This window comes from Nicotiana attenuata, unplaced genomic scaffold (genome assembly GCF_001879085.1).
Source record: "Nicotiana attenuata strain UT unplaced genomic scaffold, NIATTr2, whole genome shotgun sequence".
Lineage (NCBI taxonomy): Eukaryota > Viridiplantae > Streptophyta > Magnoliopsida > Solanales > Solanaceae > Nicotiana > Nicotiana attenuata.
In genome coordinates, this window is record NW_017672086.1 from 132215 (window position 1) to 151977 (window position 19763).

Here is a 19763-nt window from a genome sequence, read left to right on the forward strand (position 1 = left end):
CTTTGTTTTCAGGAATATTAGTATTTTGGTAGGAATATTATTTCAATTTTGCGATGATTTTAATCTAATAATTTTATTTTTTTAGTATGATATTTGAAAAATACCAAAAATAAGTTTGTTTTAACGGTTAGTTTTATTTTAATAGTTATTTTTACTTAAGTAGGATTAATTAGTAAAAGGATTTTTTCATTCCTATACACTATTTAAAACTTTATTACCCTTAATGTCCATGTTTAGTTAATTACCCTACATAAACAAGTTTTGTTTACAAAATATATACAATCCACCTTAAAAGGCTCCCAATCAATTATTTGTGCCTTCAATCAAGGGATTTAGTTACACCCTTTTCCTTTTTTCTCTCCTCTCTCCAGATTCTGTCTTTCTCCCCATATCTCGAGTAAACAATTTCCAAACTAAATCTGCTAACTTCACCCATAGTGAACATAGACGAGGATATTACCAATCTCCCCTCTTAATGAACAACTTGTTGTCCAAATTGCTTTGAACAAGACTAGATTTCAACAAATTAAGCTTCAGTCAATTTTACATTCCACGTCCCAAATACTTGTTTAACAATTTAACAAACCTCAATTCATTGTTCTCCTCTTGCTATGAAGCCTTTCAGACAATCCCATGCACATAGATTCATTCAATTACACAAATATACAATTACTTCGTGCCTTGATAAAAACCAGCAAGGGAATTCATAGGAATGCGGGGGGGGGGGGGGGGGGGTAGGTGTTGGGACTTAACCCACAAAAATATTAACCTGCCCCGACCTCAACCAGCCCCGCATCAACTCACCCCACCCCTCATATTATTCTTAGAAAAAAATCTGGAAAAAGTAATTCAAAATTTGATATTAGTTGTACATACTTTTTTTACTACTATAACTTATCTACAACTTTATACAATTTATCTACAACTTCATACATTATTTCTACCCAGTTATATACAACTACAATATCATACCACGTAAATACAATTTTTATATAATATGTCTTTTGTATATTTTGTATCTAATTTATACATAGCAAAAACAAAATTCATACAACTAACTATATATTATACAACTTATCTACAACTTATTTATACTCAGTTATATACAACTACAATATCATACCACACTTAATACCTAACCACATAAAATTTGAACCTACCGCTAACCCTAAGGGGCTTCTTCTTCTTCAACCCTAATCACCCTTAACCTAGAGCAACCACAACTCCACCCCCTCACCACCAAGCAGCGCCTCCAAACACCACGGCCGCACACCCCTGATCTCTATAGAATCAGCGACCGCGCCACCCCTTCGAAACTCCATCGCCGTTGCACCACCAAAGCTCCATAGCCATGGCAGTAACTTAAATCACCTATACCACCAATCAAGCACCCCATAATACCTCTCTAAAACCCGCTGGAAATCAGCTGCCCATCCCCGTAAGAACACCGTCGTTCCCACACTTCAAACACGGCCAGAAAATTAAGAAAAAGAGAGGACAAAGAGCAAAAAACTGAGGCGGATGAGATAGTTGTCGGCCGGACAATTTGATTCTTTTCAAAGCTCACTTTTAACCTCTTCTATGATACCAAGCCATACGAGAATCTTGTGAAATCTTCTCCTCTCACGTAAGGCTGGGCATATATCGGGTAAAACCGATAACCCGAACTGTTAATTATTTATTGGGTTATCGGTATTGGGTTATTGGGTTAACGGTTCGGTAACGGTTTAGAATTTTTTCACTATTGGGTTATCGGTTCGGGCCTCGGTTTGGCAATTCTATTATTGGGCTAACCGATAACCCAATAAGGATTAACGAAGTTACTACTTTACCCTTAAGTATATACATATGCAGATATGCTAGGGCTTCATTCTTTCGTATTCTTTCTTAGCCTCAGCCGCATTCTTCAAAGTTCAGACTCTTCACTCTTCAATTGGACAACTGTTTGTGGTGTTGAATTATTAGTTGCAGATTTTATGGCTTAGCAGCAACATTATGTTGATGTTTGTAGTGTTGGAAACTGGAAAGTTGTAGCAGCAACATTATGTTGAATATTAGTTGCAGATTCTTTGTTCAATGTAGTGATTGATTATGTTTGTTACAGATTCTTTGTTCAATATATTGTTGTTTACGTTGAATATTAGTTGCCGATATAAAACTATTTTAGCACAATTAGTAAGACATGTGATACAACAACTGTATTGCAGGGGTCAGATTAAGTCAAATCTAGCAGGAAGATTAGCACAATTAATTGTGTCCACTGTCCAGAACCAATATAAAGTTATTTTATAAAACTGTTTTAGTTGTGGCCAGAAACGAGTTTTAAAACTGTTTTACTCTTCTCTTTTTTGCTTAACTCTAGATTGAGTTATCTTATCAGGTAAACCGATAACCGAACCGATAATGATCGATCACCGATTGACCTATAACCGATAACTAATATCTTATCAGTTTGGTTATCGGTTTATCATATTTGTAAACCGATAACCGATATGCTAAACCAATAATATTCATAATCGAACCGAACCGACCGATGCCCACCCCTACTCTCAGGTGAACTTGGTTCTTGTCCACAGTTTTCTAAGACAGATTTAAACAAATATATAAAGTCTGATAATCGCTCAAGCACACTCTTCAACTCAAAATCGGTCCAAGTTGTTGATTTCCATTTCGAAATTTCAAGCTCTTCCGAAACCTGAAAGCATTCGTCAAAGGTCGTGGTCCGAGGTCTTGTTCAGTCGTACGTTGAGGTTGCCGTCCGAGGTTCGAGGTTCGTGGAGCAATTTCCTGTTGCTGTTTTCCATCCCTGTTCGTGCTGCGATTTGCTCGATTTTGGCTTAAGGGTCTTGTACAACTTTCAAGTGTCGAAGAAAATCTGATAACTCCTTTTGAGGTTCATTCCTCCCTTTGTTCTCGCTTTAGATTTTGTGCGTGTGCTTGTGATTGATTCTTGATGACATGAACGCTATTTGTTTCTTCTCTGTTTGTGACTCGCTTCAGTTGGTTTGGTAGTTGAGCTTCATCTAAGTCTATTATCATTTTGTTTACTATTTTCCTTAATGATTGATTGTTTGAACTTAGTATCTAGTTAAGTTAATTGGTTTTGGTTGTACTATTGCTTGACTGCCGGTTTGTGCCTTGAGTTTCTTTGTGTGTTGATATTTGATGTGAGTTCACATACCAATGGAAGAAGATGATGAAAAGAATCGCTTGTTGGTCCATGGAATTTGGGCTTAAATGGAGCTAAAAAGGAAGTGAGCACCGGATTAAGGTCACTGTTTTATTTTGGTTTTACTTTCCTTCTATTTCACTTTATTTTACCGCTAGCCGCATGTTTTAGGCCGTTATCACTCGGGTAGGCCAGTCTTGGGTTTTTTTAATCTTATTCTTATTCGAGATAAGAGGTCGCTCCTTTTAGTTTATATTCAGGGGAATGCCCCGTAGATTTTATATATATTTTTATCCGGGATATGCCCCATAGTATCATGTAGTTGGAGGCCATGACGAACTTTATGGAAAAGTATAGTATATATTAGTATTTAGAAGTTTACTTTAATTTTCTTATTTTATTTTCTTTCGTTTAGGTGGGGACGACCTCGAGCCTCTTGTGTGTTTATTTTCCTTTGTCTGTATTTTTTATCTCAATTTGAATATTTTAAAAGCCAACTAGATCATGTGCGCAACCGTAAATTTCACGGGACTCGGAAATACCTAACACCTTCTCCTCGAGTCAAATGAACCCCTTTACCTGAATCACTGGTGCAATTAAGAGGCAAACGTGTTTTGAAAGGAAATTGTTATTTAAAAAAAAATGGTGACCTGACACACCGAAATCAAATGTCAGGTGGCGACTCTGAAAATCTTTCGAAACGCAATTTTTTTGTCACTTTCAAATTTGAAAACCCTTTCAAGCTTCAAAATCATCTTTTATTAATTTTAAGAAGGTTAGTGAGGTTGTAAAAAAAGGGTGCGACAGTGGGTGGTGGTAGACGATAATGGTGGCGGCTATGATTGAAGATGATGGTGGTGGTTGAGTATGGTAGTAGTTGGTTTAATGGTGGTAGTTGATAATGGTAGGCGGTGGTGGCGTTTAATAATGAATATGGATGATAGCATCTTAATGAAATTAAGTCTCTATTATAGGTCTTAATCATACAGACCTATTCAGACCTATTAAGTAGTTATGAAATAAAAAAAACAAACACACTTAGTGATTAAAATCTGAATAATTAAAATTCATATTTTAAAAATAAATATACTTAATATCTGAGGCCCGAACAAACGAGGCTTTACACTTCTTTTGTCGACCAAAATATTACTCCCAACTTAATTCCTCTTTAGCTGAAAAGCTCTCCAAATGACCAAATCATTTACCTTATTATCCCTTACATATTTTTGTAAATTCTAAAGTACCCTTCCCTCATATGCCCTAACCCCACGTTATGTCTTTCCTTTTTGCAATTTCTCGTTCCTGCTTATTCTCCGCCATAGCAGGTAACTTTTCTTTTCTATATAATTGCAATAAACATTTTTGTTGATCAAATTTGGTGTTTTCTTCATGTGACTTCCTTATTCATCTGTCTGCACCGAAATTAACCTACTAAGTTTTATAACGTACTAAAAGATTATTATACTAGTAATACTTATGAATCTCCAGAAATTGCAAATGATAGAAGCTGAAATAGGAAGTTGTCAAGTATACAGAAAGAATTTAATGTGAAGATCTGGTCATAGGGAAAAAAATCACTGTTGTTTTTTAAATTCAACTTCAGCACTTCAAAAGCGCTTTTAAACTCAAGTGCTTGCAAGCTACTTTTATTCAACTAATTCAAAGGGTTTAGACTATATATTTTAGATTCGTGTGGAGAAGGGTAAAGGGGTAGGCCAACACTCCATTGTGTTTCGAACCGTGCGCTATTGGCCTCGGGAATTTCTCAAGTTGTAGAAAAAAAAGCTTTGTGACAATGGTTATGACTTTTGCAGGTTCTTCAAGATGGTTGAAACATTGTTCGAAGATATATTTACAGTCACTCAAAAAGATCCGGATGGTAAAAAGTTCGATAGAGGTATTCAATTTATCATTCTTCCCCGCTGTAATTGATCAATTTGTTTATGCTCTCTGTTTGTTGTTCTTGTTAATTTTTTCTTTTCAATTGTTAATTGAATGAACTTTACACTATGTGAAAAAACGCTGTGAATGACACCCAAGGGTGTGGCCTAGTGGTCAATGAAGTGAGTGGAGAACCATGAGGTCTTAGGTTAGACAAAAAATATTAGGTAATTTCCTCTTAACTGGCTAAGCCTTAGTGAGCACAGTTATTCGGTACTTGTGCTGGTGGGAGATAGCAAGTACATGGTGAAATAGTCGACGTATACGCAAGCTAGCCCTGCCACCACCATCATAAAAAATAGATGTGAATGATTGATGCATCACTTTGATGCCCTAACTTTGCATTCCATAATAATATACTTGTTCCGACCATATCAATTTTTATCTCAAGGGGAAGTGATAATATGGTCATGGTACACCACTTGAAGAATAAGTTGAAGGAATCAAGGAAATTAACTAAGATAGTTTGTTCACAGTAGACCAGGAATTATTAGGATATGACCTCGTATCCCGGATAACTTGAGCTTGTCTTGGCTCTCTTCTTTGACAAATGAGACTTTGCTTAGATGGTTGGCACTCTTAGCTTTCAATCGAGAAACAGGTGAACTTGTGAAGTGGGCTTATTGCCCCATGTCTTACCTATAAGAAAAAGGCAGGTGTTGTTGCTTTATCATTGCATCTAGCTATCTTAACACTTTGAAATAAGTCTCCCTTTGTTATGTAATTTGGCCCACCCCGGATTCTAACGATGACTGTAATTAGGAGAAAGAGAAAGGTTAAAGGAAAAACTCCTTGTTACGTGGACATTCAAAAAAAGAAAAGAAAAGGGGAAAGAGTATTCATGTAGTTTACTGGAAATGCCTCTGATGAATTTTGATAAGTTTTGTGCTTTTGTACTGGCTTTCTTAATCTATTCATGTTTGCTGGACTTCGTTGTCTTTCTTTTTTCTTGGTTTTTTTTCCTGGGCAAACAACATCATCCGTCGTACAGTAAGAGCGCTACCTCTGAGACCAATATATGGTCTTGTGGTCTTATATGACCTTCTTTCCGATAGTCTCCACTATAAATGATCCAATCTTTCGTTCTATGCTCGCACCTTCTGGTGTCTTTCGCATGAGTGATAATGGGCATAGGAAGGGCATGGGGTTGTGTGGTGGACACTGGTGGTTCAACAGACTGGGTACAGACCAAATTACTATTGGGAGCAATTAGCATTGAACACTAGAGTACTGATAAGTGTATTGCTGATTACGCATGTGATGGAGTAATAGAATATAGAGTTAGTGTAGTTTCTTGACCAACTGTGAATTTTGGCATATGATGGACTAAATTTGGTTTATTATTGCCACCATGAATTATTAAGCTGCAGACATGTTTTCTGCAAATAGTGTGATCTAAGAATATCTTGTGCATTTTGTAGTTAATCGCATTGAAGCACGAAGTGAGCAGTTTGATATGTACATGCTGTTGGATGTGAACACCGAGATATATCCTATGCGTGTGAAAGATAAATTTATGATGGTTTTAGCATCTACTTTGAACTTGGACGGGACACCAGATACTGGTTATTTCATTCAGGTAAAATGCTGTAATGATTTATGTCTATCCTTGTAGATTTGCAAGTGTTAGCCTAACTGATATACTTCCGATTATGTGATTTATATTAACAATCATAAAGATGGTACTTGAAGTCTCCAGGATATGTGTTTAAGTTACCATGGCGAATTATTTTCATTAAGTAAGAAATATCAATGCAAGGAGCTTATGATCACAGGTTCAAGCCGTGAAACAGCCTCTTGCACGAATGCACGGTAAGGCTGCGTACAATAGACCCTTATGGTAGCTTAGTGCACCGGGTTGCCTTTTTTTTTTTTTTTTTTTTTTAAGTAAGAAACATCAAGTATCTTTTGATACAAATATATGTATTCTCATTAGAAAACTAACTTGCTATATAGAGGCTTTTGGAATGTACTCTTCCTGAAGAAGTGAGCCCCTTAAAATATTTTAGTTTTGTAACCTTGTCTATCTGGAAGTGTTTATGAAATCCATCAATTAGATAGCTCATCTAGTAACTAGATATAGAAACTAGTGAATATATCAGCGTATTTTTGGTGTCTGTTTTGACGTGTCATAAGACACATTTTTGCTCCACAGAGGTGTGGTTCCTTCTGATACAGTCTGTGATGGCTGTACAATTGCGTTCTAAGATAATTGGCATGACAAACAAATGGTATCTGCCAGTGAAAGGTGTAATCATTTGGTATTGCCATAACTAGATTTATCGCCATTCGGCACTGAAGGATCCATCTATAATGCTATTTGGATGATAGCGAAATGTTGTTTGGTTCTTTTTCTGTTAGATTTCATTAGCATTGGAGAAAGAAAGAGAAGGGGAAAATCAAGGAAAGCAAGAATAGATAAGAATGTGAATAAACTACTATGACATATGCAGCAAGAATTTCTGTCATATATAGGATTAATGATAGATGGTGCAGTGCTTTAAATTCTGAGCATCTAGAGAAGAAAAATTGCTTTGCATTTCTTATAAGAAAGATGGCCTCTAAAATGCTAATTGTACATTTGTTATGCTTCAATATGTCATTATCCTCGCGGGAGCATTCGCTATATCAAGCAGATGTACACTTATATACATGGCTCCAGTCCTGTTACTTTCCACGAACACACTGTTCTACAGATAGCTGTAATTATTTCCTTCTAAGTAGGTATACCTTGCTATGATTTTAGTTTCGCCTATGCGCTAATGAGAAAGGAGCCCTTACAATTGCTATTCTCTTCATTTCCCTTTTATTCCCTTCTTCTGTAGAAATAGTTTTGGTTTTAATGTTAGATTGTCGATTTATTACGTATATTATTAATCTGTTTTGGCAACTCGCCTGAGACTAAATCAGGTCCCTTTTTCATTTTTTTTCTCCAGCAATAACAACTATGCCTCAACCCCAAACAAGTTGGGTCGGCTATATGATTCCTCATTGACCATGTTTATCCTTTTTCCATTTCTTTCTCCTTCTCTCCTTTTTTGAGAAATACGAACACTGATAAAAGATGACTGGGATTTATTTTGGTCCTTTTCACTTTTTTTCCATTGCTCCTTTTTTACATGAGCATTGATAAAACATGATTCTAGCTTGGAAAACACAATTGGGGAATATGCTAAAAGAAACAGGTAGCATGAACTGGGAATGTCAATTCGGCTCAGTCTTGATTTAAAACAGAGGAAACCAAGTTTATGTGGTTCTCCTTTTAGTTTCCAGATCTTGCATTTTGGAGAGACCGAAAACCTGTATGCACATACACATATTGGTTCCAAAATCTTTGACAGATTTGAGTACTTTCTAGTTTCTACTGAGTCTGAATTTCTAATTTTCCTCAATGTTCCTTGGTGTTCTCAAACTCCCTGCTGATTTCCAACCTTATTCTTGCTATCTTGCCTCCCCCTAGGGCTTGAAAAAGCTAACACCAAGCGTGAGAACTGGCCTGTTATGGCACATCATGACAAATGGGGCTTTCATATTTACTTTGCTATAGAAGTAGAGGGACATGCTAATCAGAGTGACTTATATTCCTTTACAAGGCTTCTGTTCCTTTTGTATGAAGCAATTCTGAAAACTGCAGGAACGTCATGGCCGCCCCAATGGTTATGAGAACTAAACTTCTGTCCGTACTTCGATATCTTTAAGACTTAAACCATTGAAGCAAAATTTTCCCAAATAACCTTGTTTTTCTTTCTCCTTTCTATATTTTGATTTTTTTAAATGAATCTTTCTCATTTAGCTTCTATTGAATATTTTTGGTTCACGAGATTTTTGCTTTACTGTTTTCTCAAAGGTACTATGCAATCTCAATTTTTGTCAAATCCAGTTAAGTGGGAACCAAAATAAATTCGGTAACCTAGAATTATCTTTAACATCTTTAAGTTGGTGTTTGCTTATGGATTTCCTTAAACTGACTTTATGGGTTGTCGAACCAAAGTAGTAAATAGTACTTGCCGAAGTCTTCAGTTTTGAAACTAGTCGCCAAAACTAAACCAGAATCTGTCTTGTGGTCATTTAACTTCCTAAACTCGTAACATACAAGTATCCTATAAAGACTTAAGACAACTACGATCTCATTCATAAGGAAACACATCAAGATCTTTCAAGTCTCCTTTGTGACAAAGGTCATTTTTTGGAGTCTTTTTGCCATGATTGTAAAGTGTGGTATTTATTATCTTTAAGTTCGCTTTGGCATGTTTCCTCATCGTCAAATAGCTATGGAGCTCCCTTTCAAGGCGCATTCTCTTATTCCCCGCCTTACATTCTCCGCCATTGTACAAATTCTACTAACCCTAAAGAATTTGTAATATTGGTTTTCAATCAACACGCCATTTCCAAAAAGATCTATTGCTTGATTTATGTGATTCTATCTTTTATTGCTATATATTTTTATGGACTCGACTATGGATTCGTATCTGATGTGCGTGTATAAGCATTCGGTACAGGTACATGCATTTTTTGTAGCTAATCTTTCAGTGTTTCTTGAAACATCCATGCAATATCCACAACCATACCTCATCTAGTCTGCAATTATGATCCCAATGTTTTAAAAGGCGTGTGCGTAAGACGAGACGTTTTACATATGCCTCAGCGAGGCGTAAGCCCCGAGGCACGGGGCGTAAGCTCCATAGGTATTTAACTTTTAATATTTTATAAGATAATATAATTACAGTAAATATTTATAAACATGTAAAATTACATAAAAATTGAAGAAAACTATATATATATATATATATATATATATATATATATATATATATATATATATATATATATATAAATTAGATGTGCTCTATCCCCACAAAAAACTAGTCAAAACAATCTATTATACGCTACTTACAAGCACAAGTAACTTGAATCTAAAAGAATAAAGTTTTCTACATGGAGGAACAAAAAGGATAATTAACCTGCAATTTAAACTTTGAACTTGTTGCTATGAAGGAGAATGGAGTTCTATTTGTATTTGTAAACAAAAAAATTGAATATTCGTTGCTTTTTGGAGATATTAGCAGATTAGCGGATAAGATAAAGAATTTGGAAAGACCATGAATTAGGGCTTCAATCAATAAAAAAGGTCTTCACTTTGAAGCTTAATACATTTCAGTTCCTTTTTAAAACTTTTGAGTAATTACCAAGCTGACTTTTGAGAATTTGGGGTATTATATGAAGGGCTTATTCAACAAATTTTGTTTAAATTTGAAAAAATCTCCTGGGCTTAGGCCTCACTAAACAAACGCGCCTCAAACGCCCGGGCGTACGTCCCAAACGCCCGGGCATACACCCCAAATTGCTGTGCGTACGCCTCTTGAGATTTTTGCCCCACACCATCGCCTCGGGGCATGTTTGATGCGCCTCGCCCCAGGGCTCGCCCCGAAAACGCCTTTTAAAACACTGTATGATCCTTGTGCCTGCTAACATTAGAAAGAATGTTTCCTAACTGTTGTTATTCTGATCCTTGTGTACTTGAACATCCTCCTGTATGCATTTTATATTTGGATGTCTATGTAAGAACCTCTTGTCTTTTTCAATGAGTAGCCCATAATTTCCTTCAGTTTATGCATTAGGAGAATGTTGAATATACATCCTCTTGTGTTTTCCATATATAGGCTTGTAAATAATTTCCTTCACCTGTGAAGCTTACACCTGGTTTACTCAAACAGTGTACTAAGGTTAAATATTTTTTCGTTCATTTTAATAATACACCTGGTCTTGAAATCCATATAAACTTGTTGAAAATAGTACACAACATAAGCAAAAGATCCATATAGGTTATACCAGCTACTTGGAGTTAAGGTTAGTCATGATGATAACCCTTACTTAGGTCTAGTTTTAGTATATCAGTAGAAAATAGAGAGGGAGCCTCTCGTAGGGATTCATATAGGCGTACTTGTTGCTCTGAAATATGCTTATAAGGAAACATTTCTATGGTAGTCTTTAATATGCCACATATTCTCCTATGGCTCCAACCCATGCAAACAAAATAACTGAAACTCTGAGTAAACTTCCATGCAACAGATGATGAGGCCAAACTTGAAACGTTAATTAAGTTTTATAACTTAAATATCTTAAGAGCTAGGCTTGACCAGAATATCATAAGTAAGAGAGAATCTCGCTAATTGGAAGGAAAAGGAGGGGTTCGATCTATTCTGGTTCAGTTCTTTGGTATAGAAAGATCTCTGCCAATGCTTAGAGCTAACCTCTAATGTAATTGTCTAGCTAAATGCATGTATGAGCTTCTTTCTTTTTCTTCGTTTTTCATTTGACTGTCTCATACTTGTTATGTCTGGTGGTCAAACTCTTAGAAATCCAGATAATACTTGATGGTATTGCAATTTGATGGCAGGGTAACAAGAAATCACTTGCTGACAAGTTCGAATATGTCATGAATGGGAAGCTATATAGGATCTCAGAGGAAGGTTCAGGAAAGCATGTTAAAGCGTATGCTTGGATAACTTTTCTCATATTCAATTTAATTCCATGAACCTGAATTCATTATTTCTAACATGTTCTTGCCTTATCATTTGTGCACACCTTAGCAATATCTGCTTTTTGTTTCTTGTTTCCAAGAGTTGATATGGAATTGGCTCAGACTGACTTCTTAGATCTCCCATATGCGAAGATTAGATTCTAAGTGCCATTTCTATTTTATTTCTATGACTTGTTTCTCAGTACGAGTTTTTTCTATTGCATTTTATTGTGGAATATAATTGTACTTTCCTATACTCGGTTTTTCTCTGTTTTCTTTTTTGGGCTAGAAGTCCCCTTTTTTGCTTAATGTGTAACCTATTTCAGTTTTAACGTCTAAATTTAGTGTTTGAGATTTGTCTATGTTCTGGTTGTTGGGACCAACTGATTTACTGTTTTGATAAGCAACATTTTATTAATGTAACGATGGATTTACTGTTTTGTTTTGGTTTTCAGAGACATCTTTGTTTCATTTGGAGGACTTCTGATGCAGCTGAGGGGAGATCCATCCATTGCAGCGAAATTTGAGCTGGATCAGAAGATTTTCCTTCTCATGAGGAAGGTTTGATTTAAAGAATTGGTAATAATAACTCAGTTTTAACTTGAAGGTGAAAACGCATTTGTTAGCTAAGCTACTGGCACGTGATAACTTTCGCGTGGAGTTCAGTTTCAAGAAATCGAAAGAATGTAACTGAGATGATAATGGAGACCAAGGAATGGAGCTCTATTTATGTTGTTGAGGTGCGGAAACCTAATGTGCAGTTATGATCTTTATATCTGGTGACATAAAGAGAAGAATATTTTCCAACTACTAGTATTCTGTGATGAAGAATTTAGAACTCTTATCGACTGGTAACATAATTGCAGTTCATGCTGCTGTTATTATTCCGAGCCCTGTGTTATTTCAATATCTTGCTGTTTCTGTTTTATACTTGGATACCTATATGCATTAGAAGTAGGATTGAATATATAAGAACTTGTGTTCAAAAATTTTCATGTATGCATTATGAGATTAAATACATAAAATGCACTTGTGTTTTCAACATATAGACTTGAAACCAAGTGAAACATAATCTGCTTTCTCAGAACTTTGTAAAGTGAAACAATATTGGATGCTTGAGCTTCCCAATAACAACATAAATAGAGCTTTGTACATGTGTTGGGTAAACTGCTTACTGAAGGTGGAGCAGATGAGCTTATAGCGAGTGTTACAACTGAGATCCGAACTATATAATCTTCAAGTTGTCACTCCTATGCCTCGGCCACCCATCCGTCCCACGAGGACAAGGATGAAGTATCTAATGACCTAACCGTTTTCTTGTTCTGTATTTGTTGTTTCTTTATACAGACCTAGCTACCTAAGTGAGGGTGATCATTCATTCACCTTACACTTGTTACAAAAAGACAGATAAACTATGAAATATGTTCTAGTATAAATAGGTTGTTGTTGCTTAGCTAAGCAATAATCAAAGTATGATCTCAACGAGCAATTCCCACAGTAATTGGGCTTCTGACAGTATGACTACCATCTGACCATACCAACTCTCCATATTTGTGTTGATCCACCCCAGCAAGATAAGTAGTATTCACAGCTTTAATATGCAAACTAAACCTCTCCTTCTGACCTTGGCTCTTGAATATCAACACATTTGGTTCCACAACTAGTGAGATTCCGGGAGGCTGGGCAACTCGAGCCGTGTAAGTACCCGGCGGACCGACATTTGTCAGTGTACGAGTCACAATTAAGTTGCCAGAAAGAGCTGGAACAGTTATTGAAGGATAATTGAATTCCAAAAGACTTGAATTACTAAGTGGTGGACATATATAAGGAGCCTTGTTGAAGGTGCGAATAACTTGACTATCATAGCCAGATGCACATAAGAAGTTCAAATAATCATTCACTTCTAAGTCATATACTAGTCCAGGATCAGAAGCAAGATTTGGTCTTATATGCCCAGCTCCACATGCAAATGGTGTTGCTGCTTCCTTGGTGGTATCAAGCAACGGTTTTCCTGTATTATCTATTGGGCTTGCTGAAAATAAACCATTAGATGTATTTGTAAAAAAACTAGGTCAAAATCAGATGAAATATGTAAAGAATTTTTATGCCACTATCTAAGTCATATTAATACCATAAAAACAAGACAGATAAATTAAGGGTGAATAGCCAAAAAAGGGTATATATGTACCAGTAGTCATGAGAGCAGATCGAATGGCAGCAGGACTCCAATCAGGGTGAATAGCTTTAACAAGTCCTACAATCCCAGAAACATGAGGACACGACATTGATGTTCCAGACATTACATTGTAAGCTGTTCTACGATTGTCAAATGCTTCATTTGAGGGGTTATTTCCTTCTGTGTAGGCAGCTATAATATTCACTCCAGGTGCAGTGATATCAGGCTATATATAAATACAACAGTAACACAAAATTAATTTTGTACAAAAACAATAACGTAATAAATAATTAAGTAGCTAACCAATAACAAACCTTGAGGATTGCAGGTGTAATCAAATTAGGACCTCTGGATGAAAAAGAAGCCATAGTTGGAGCAGGTTTTATACCTAATGTTGCCTTTGGTGCGGTTATTGAACCCATAGCATTGCTAGTTAATTAATACAAGGTAGAACCATTAGTGTCGTATATGTGCAATTTAATGACTTATATATTTATAGAATTTGAGTTTTATACATTGACAATACATATAAAAGTATATTTATATAGTAAAGAGAAAGAGAGCATATATATATATATACTTTGTAGAATTGATGTAGGCAAAAACGGCAAGAGCGTCGTTGTAAGTGATATGTGAAGCTGGGAGGAGATGAACGTCTGCAATAATGTCATTTCCACTGGTTTGGTCATTGCAAAGTATTATTCCAACAGCACCTCCCATTACAGCTTGGTGCCCTTTATCTACTCTCGTGTTATTTCCCCTTAAACAAACCAAAATCTTCCCTTTCACCTTACTACCATCCAATGTTGCTTCCTTACAAAGCTTACTGCATGCATGCATAAACAAAAATCTAAATGAAAACTGTGGCGCAGACAAGTCTGTTTCATTTTATATGACGTACGGTGTTTGCCTGTTTTATTTTATATGACAATGTTTGCCGAAACAAGTACTTTGGCACATGCTCAAATCAAAGTATCCTTACAACTTATAATCTTATATATCACATGACCTTAATTTCTATGATTATAAGAACAAGTTATTGAGGTAAAACGACAAGTTTAAATTTAAAGAATTACGTACTATGAAATATAGAATTGGACCATTTTTTGTACTAAAAAGAAAGCGTGTCATATAAAATGGAATAAAGTGAGTATTAGATTAGAAGTAGGACAATCTTACGCATCTTCAACCGTTGCATTTGCAGCTTTAGCTTGCTCCCCACTAATAAGTGGATAGAATTTTTCTTCTGGCAATGGATAAGAAATGCTCGTTCCCTACTTGATGAAGAGAACAAAATTTTAGATATATCATGATAAACAAAATAATCAATGAATCAAGTAAAGAATAAAGAAATACCCCCATTCCTTTAATATAATATATGACGATATTTGATTAAGTATGAAATTTAAAAAGAATATACCGATTTTTTGCACATATCAGAAGTATCATTAGAACTTGTGGTCTTAAGCATGTGATGGCATTTCTACAGGTATACGAGCATGGCATTATGAATGAGGATTTTGTAGCTAAGGAATTTTAAAATTTTAAATAGTCTCATTCTTTTTAAAAGATATTAAAAAAAGAAAGAGTGTCATATCACGGAATAGAAGAAGTCGTCACACATCTTTCTACTTCACGAACTTAGGCTCGATACCTTATATGACTTCAAATTGGTGAATTCTTAAGCCAGATGAGCCAATTGCAAGAAAATTTTCAAGTTGAATTTAGAGGGCCAAATAAAATGCTAATTATAGATATACATATGCAAAAAAAATATAAAGAAAATTTAGTCAAAACTATAACCTTGATGGTAAGTCCATTTTGAAGTTTGACATTGGATTCAAATTCACGATCAATAGTACTGGCTCCAACGGTTATCATCCAAGGTGCAATATTGCCCACAGTTGAAAGCATAGGTCCTGAGTTTCCTGCAGAAGTCACCACTACGATACCTTCTTTCATGGCGTGAAACGCCCCGATTGCCGCCGCGTCTCTAAAATATGGCCGTGGTTTTCCACCAACAGAGGCAGAGATCACATCAACACCATCATCTATGGCGAAATCGAATGCTTTGAGGATATCAGCGTCAAAACACCCTCCTCCTTGTTTTGCTGGCCAACACACCTTGTATTCAAAGAGAAATGAAAGTATGTTTTCACCTTATATATTATATATTGTTTAAGCTTTTAAATGCAACGGGAAGTTAAACCCTATTTTCAAGAGCTTAACTTCTTTAAAAGAATTAAAGAAAAAGCGAGCTTAACTTCTTACACGCGACAATGTAATATTTTAAATACTATCCGATCACCTAGAAAATAACTATAGGTAACGGTCATAAAAAGTAGGATTGGTTAGTTGAAAAATAAGATATGTTACACGCTACTGTTGGTTAATTAAGCACACTAATAGTGTAAAAGTTGTTTATGTTATCAATTTAATAAATTAAATCTTATGTTGACTTTTGAGTGAAATGGATTAATGCTATAATCTAATATATATGTACCTTATAAGCAGCAACTCTAGCTTTAGGTGCACCACCTTTTGCAGTGCCATTGTACACTCCTATGACACTTGCTTTGGGAGCAAAGTTACCAGCCGCAGTGGACAGTGTGTGTGTTCCATGCCCTTCGGTATCACGGGGAGAGTTGGGAATATTACTTGTATTATTATTATTTCCCCTTAAATCATCATATCCCTTGTGGAAATACCTGGCGCCTATAAGCTTCCTACAAATTATGCATCAAATCACAATGTTTGTTAGAATAATGTGCGTGTTCAACAAAAATTGACCCTTTTTTCGTAATCCGTCTAACTCGTTTAAGTTTAAATAGATTAAGTTATGACCTGTTTGTTGATTTGAATATAACTAACTATTGAATCCCAAACGATCCGCCGAACTATTAGATAAAAACGGGTCAAAAGTAACCTAATGGGTCAATATGCAACCAAACATACAAATCAAACTTGTAGATTGAGAATTATGTAATTTTGGAAGAATTTAAGCTAATAAATTAAGAAAATACATTATCTTTCGCATTCTTTTTCAAAAAGGAAGGGGAAGTTGGGTCAATGTGGGTAGGAACCATTATTTATATCTTAAACCAACTCATTTGACCAACTCATGTCAAATTAATTTGACCAGTCTTGGTCTTTTTAAGTTTGACTCGAACCCACCTATTTATTACCTTTAAATCAGTAGAATAGAACTAGCATTATATATCCCATGTAATAGAGACATATATACCTATTGCAAGAAAATGGAACCTTATCGTCATTTTGACATTCACCCTTCCATCTTGATGGAATGGGCCCATAACCTTCGTCATTGAAACTTGGATTTTCTGGCCAAACACCTAAAGGAGAAATTAATTATTAATCTCATTCAGACACAAAAATAAGGCTGAATAGAAAAGGAAATATATACATACATATATACCTGTATCGAGATTTCCAATGATAATGTCTTGCCCAAACTTGGCTTTTTCCCACAAAGAACCTGAGGTAACTACACCATTGTCTTCCAAAGACAAAAAATCCCAAGAATGGAATGTGTGTAATTCTCTCCTTTCATTTGGGAAAACAGAAATCACCTTAGGATGCACTGCACACATAATTAATATTGTTTATCAACTAATGATTAATCACAAAGTATAAACATGAGATGGATTCAGCTCTTGTACACCGAATTCAACCAAAACCAATAATTTCGAAACGGAAAAACCACTAAAATTTCAACAAATTAAACTCATAATAATGAACCCATCAACTAAGTTTAAAACTTAAACTCTCCTCTAGAACGTAAGTGTGGAATAATTAAATAAGGCTTACATTGAATTAGAGCTACAAATTTCTCTTCCAAATCAGCTGCAAAACCGTTAATACGCCTTCTATATGAATAAAATATGGATTCCTTTGCTTTATCTTTGCTGCATGCAAAAATAAATTATTAGAAATAAATGTTAAGATATGAGCAAATTAAAATTTTCACAGAAAGTTTTTCATACCCTCCCAAGAATGTTGCGAGGAAGTTAATGTGGAAATCTGATACCCTTTGGAGAATAGCCCTAGTAAGAGCTGAGCCATGAGAATGCGATCCCATATATACCACATAAGACTGCAGGCAAAGAATATGAAATTAGACAGAAGAACCATATGAAATTCACTAGTCCAACTAATTCAAATTTATGTTGTGTAGGCCCACTAAGGGGTAAGTTACGTTGCTCCTATCGAGAAATTCTCTATGATGTCCATTACTAAAGTTGAACCTATCAAGTTTAAATTCCACTCCACGCATGTCCATTCCTAACGCTTGAATAATTCTGATTAAAAGTGAAAAGATCGCCCATCACACGACACTCCTCGATGGTGGTAGAAGAAGAAGAAATGTTCTTGACACATATAAATGTTGCATTATCCAATTCATGTTTTTACATAGAATGCTAACCAGAGATGGTTTCATTTTTTCTAAACCTAAAAGACCATGATTACAACGAATTTATATAGTAGATAAACAGGACCGAGCAAACTTACCTTTTTGGTCGCAGAAGCTGGTGTTGTCCGTAAGGAGAATAAAATGAGAAAAAGAAACAAGATAGAAATTTTTGGAGAAGACATCGTTTTATTAATATATATATTTCTTAGATATGATTGTGCTTGATATTGCAACTTCTACGAATTCATCGTACGAAGAGAGCCATTTTTTCTAGGTACGGTGTTTGATGAAACAATGATAACTCCAAGAAGAGAGAAAAAAAAAGTGTCAAGTTTATTTTAGTTTTGTTTGCTTTCATTTTATACTAAAGATGATAGGATTTGTATAAGTCATAGAAAGTCGAATTAATTGCCTTTTTGATTTATCCAACACGTGGGTGATTTCCCTCTTTTTTTGTAATCTCCAAGTCATAATAATCATACAACCAGTAGAAAAGGCTATATATATAATTTCTTCCATTTTCCACAACTGACCTTTTTTGTGAAAGGCTAGGCATTGGAATGTAAAATTACTGTGCCAATGCTGTTCTTGGAGGACAACAATCTCGTGCTGGAATAAGTTTCAAATTTGACCATTAAAACATTACTTCCGTTTATTACTGTAAATATACCTTTAATTTAACTTTAAAAGGCTCGTTCCATCTTATGTTGGTAATGTTTCATTCATTAAGCAAAGAAGTGAATTAAAATATGAAAAAGAAAACACGTGGATCAATAATATTAACATCAGATGTGATTATTATGTTATGTCGTTTATAAATCAGAATTTGATATAGCAACACAAGTAAAAATATTTAGCAATTCTCATTTGATCAAGAATTAGAAAACATTTTAAGTAATTTCATTTGGTTGCGTGGTGTTATCAGCTTGTTACACATTATCACATCTTGTTCATCCTTAAATTCTATAAATAAATGATCAAGAAAGAACATTTTCTTTTTTAAGGAAAGAATTTATTTATTTTTACTCCAAATCAGTCGGCTCAAACAGATTAAAAGACATATTTTCGAATTTCGCACTGACACTGTGGATTAATTCGTAGGAAGAAACATGAACCACACTAGTTTGGATCTCCATTTTTTGTTTGCGAACGAATTTATTTGCGTACAATGTTTTCTTCTTTTGTTTAATCGTTCCGTAAAATGATTGAGTTTAATTTTGAAATGTTTCTTTCAGAGATGGCTAAACACATGCATCCTCCTCTGGTAGACGATCAAATGCATTTGCTGGATGCGGTGTGGACACGGTACTACCCGAGGAGGTGGTCATTGGTCAAGTTAGGGTCCACCAGACTAAAGCTCAAACAAGAACACATGGAGCTTCTCAACCTAGGGCCATCCCCAAGTTGTGCCAGAGAAGGTGAATGAATAGGTATTTCAGGATACTCCACCATCAGTGCTAGCTGTTGTACCTACTGTTGCCTTACCTGCAGATGTAGTGGTAAGATTATTAAATATGTTAGAGGT

The 19763-nt window shown here is 35.4% G+C and overlaps 2 protein-coding genes across 4 annotated transcripts; one reads left to right on the forward strand and one right to left on the reverse strand.

Annotated features, from left to right (window-relative positions):
• Positions 1-2868: 2868 nt before the first annotated feature.
• LOC109211727 (DNA-directed RNA polymerases II and V subunit 8A-like) lies at positions 2869-12539 on the forward strand. 3 transcript variants are annotated; one of them, XM_019375298.1, is made up of 5 exons: positions 2869-2893; positions 4984-5066; positions 6532-6689; positions 11508-11602; positions 12086-12539. In XM_019375298.1, the coding sequence occupies exons 2-5, from the start codon at positions 4994-4996 to the stop codon at positions 12195-12197; spliced, it is 438 nt and encodes a 145-aa protein (XP_019230843.1). In that variant the 5' UTR covers positions 2869-2893; positions 4984-4993; the 3' UTR covers positions 12198-12539. The 3 variants fall into 3 exon arrangements, with proteins under 3 accessions (XP_019230843.1, XP_019230841.1, XP_019230842.1); XM_019375296.1 differs by lacking the exon at positions 2869-2893 and adding an exon at positions 4378-4494; XM_019375297.1 differs by lacking the exon at positions 2869-2893 and adding an exon at positions 4559-4879.
• Positions 12540-12692: 153 nt separating this feature from the next.
• LOC109211726 (subtilisin-like protease SBT5.4) lies at positions 12693-18574 on the reverse strand. Its single transcript, XM_019375295.1, has 12 exons — positions 18337-18574; positions 17811-17920; positions 17635-17732; positions 17243-17407; positions 17051-17159; positions 16310-16532; positions 15610-15930; positions 14986-15080; positions 14387-14632; positions 14121-14235; positions 13819-14032; positions 12693-13662 (listed from the first exon to the last, which is right to left on the reverse strand). The coding sequence occupies exons 1-12, from the start codon at positions 18418-18420 to the stop codon at positions 13109-13111; spliced, it is 2334 nt and encodes a 777-aa protein (XP_019230840.1). The 5' UTR covers positions 18421-18574; the 3' UTR covers positions 12693-13108.
• Between the last annotated feature and the right edge of the window lie 1189 nt (positions 18575-19763).

Bases quoted from the DNA above. Each gene is read 5' to 3' on its own strand.
- LOC109211727 (XM_019375298.1), top strand. From the start codon at position 4,994: ATGGTTGAAACATTGTTCGAAGATATATTTACAGTCACTCAAAAAGAT. The intron at 6,690-11,507 runs GTAAAATGCTGT...ATTTGATGGCAG, and splicing joins ATACTGGTTATTTCATTCAG to GGTAACAAGAAATCACTTGC. The intron at 11,603-12,085 runs GTATGCTTGGAT...TTTGGTTTTCAG, and splicing joins TCAGGAAAGCATGTTAAAGC to AGACATCTTTGTTTCATTTG.
- LOC109211726 (XM_019375295.1), bottom strand. From the start codon at position 18,420: ATGTCTTCTCCAAAAATTTCTATCTTGTTTCTTTTTCTCATTTTATTC. The intron at 15,931-16,309 runs GTACATATATAT...TTTGAATACAAG, and splicing joins CTAGAGTTGCTGCTTATAAG to GTGTGTTGGCCAGCAAAACA. The intron at 14,236-14,386 runs GTATATATATAT...TTAATTAACTAG, and splicing joins GCCTACATCAATTCTACAAA to CAATGCTATGGGTTCAATAA.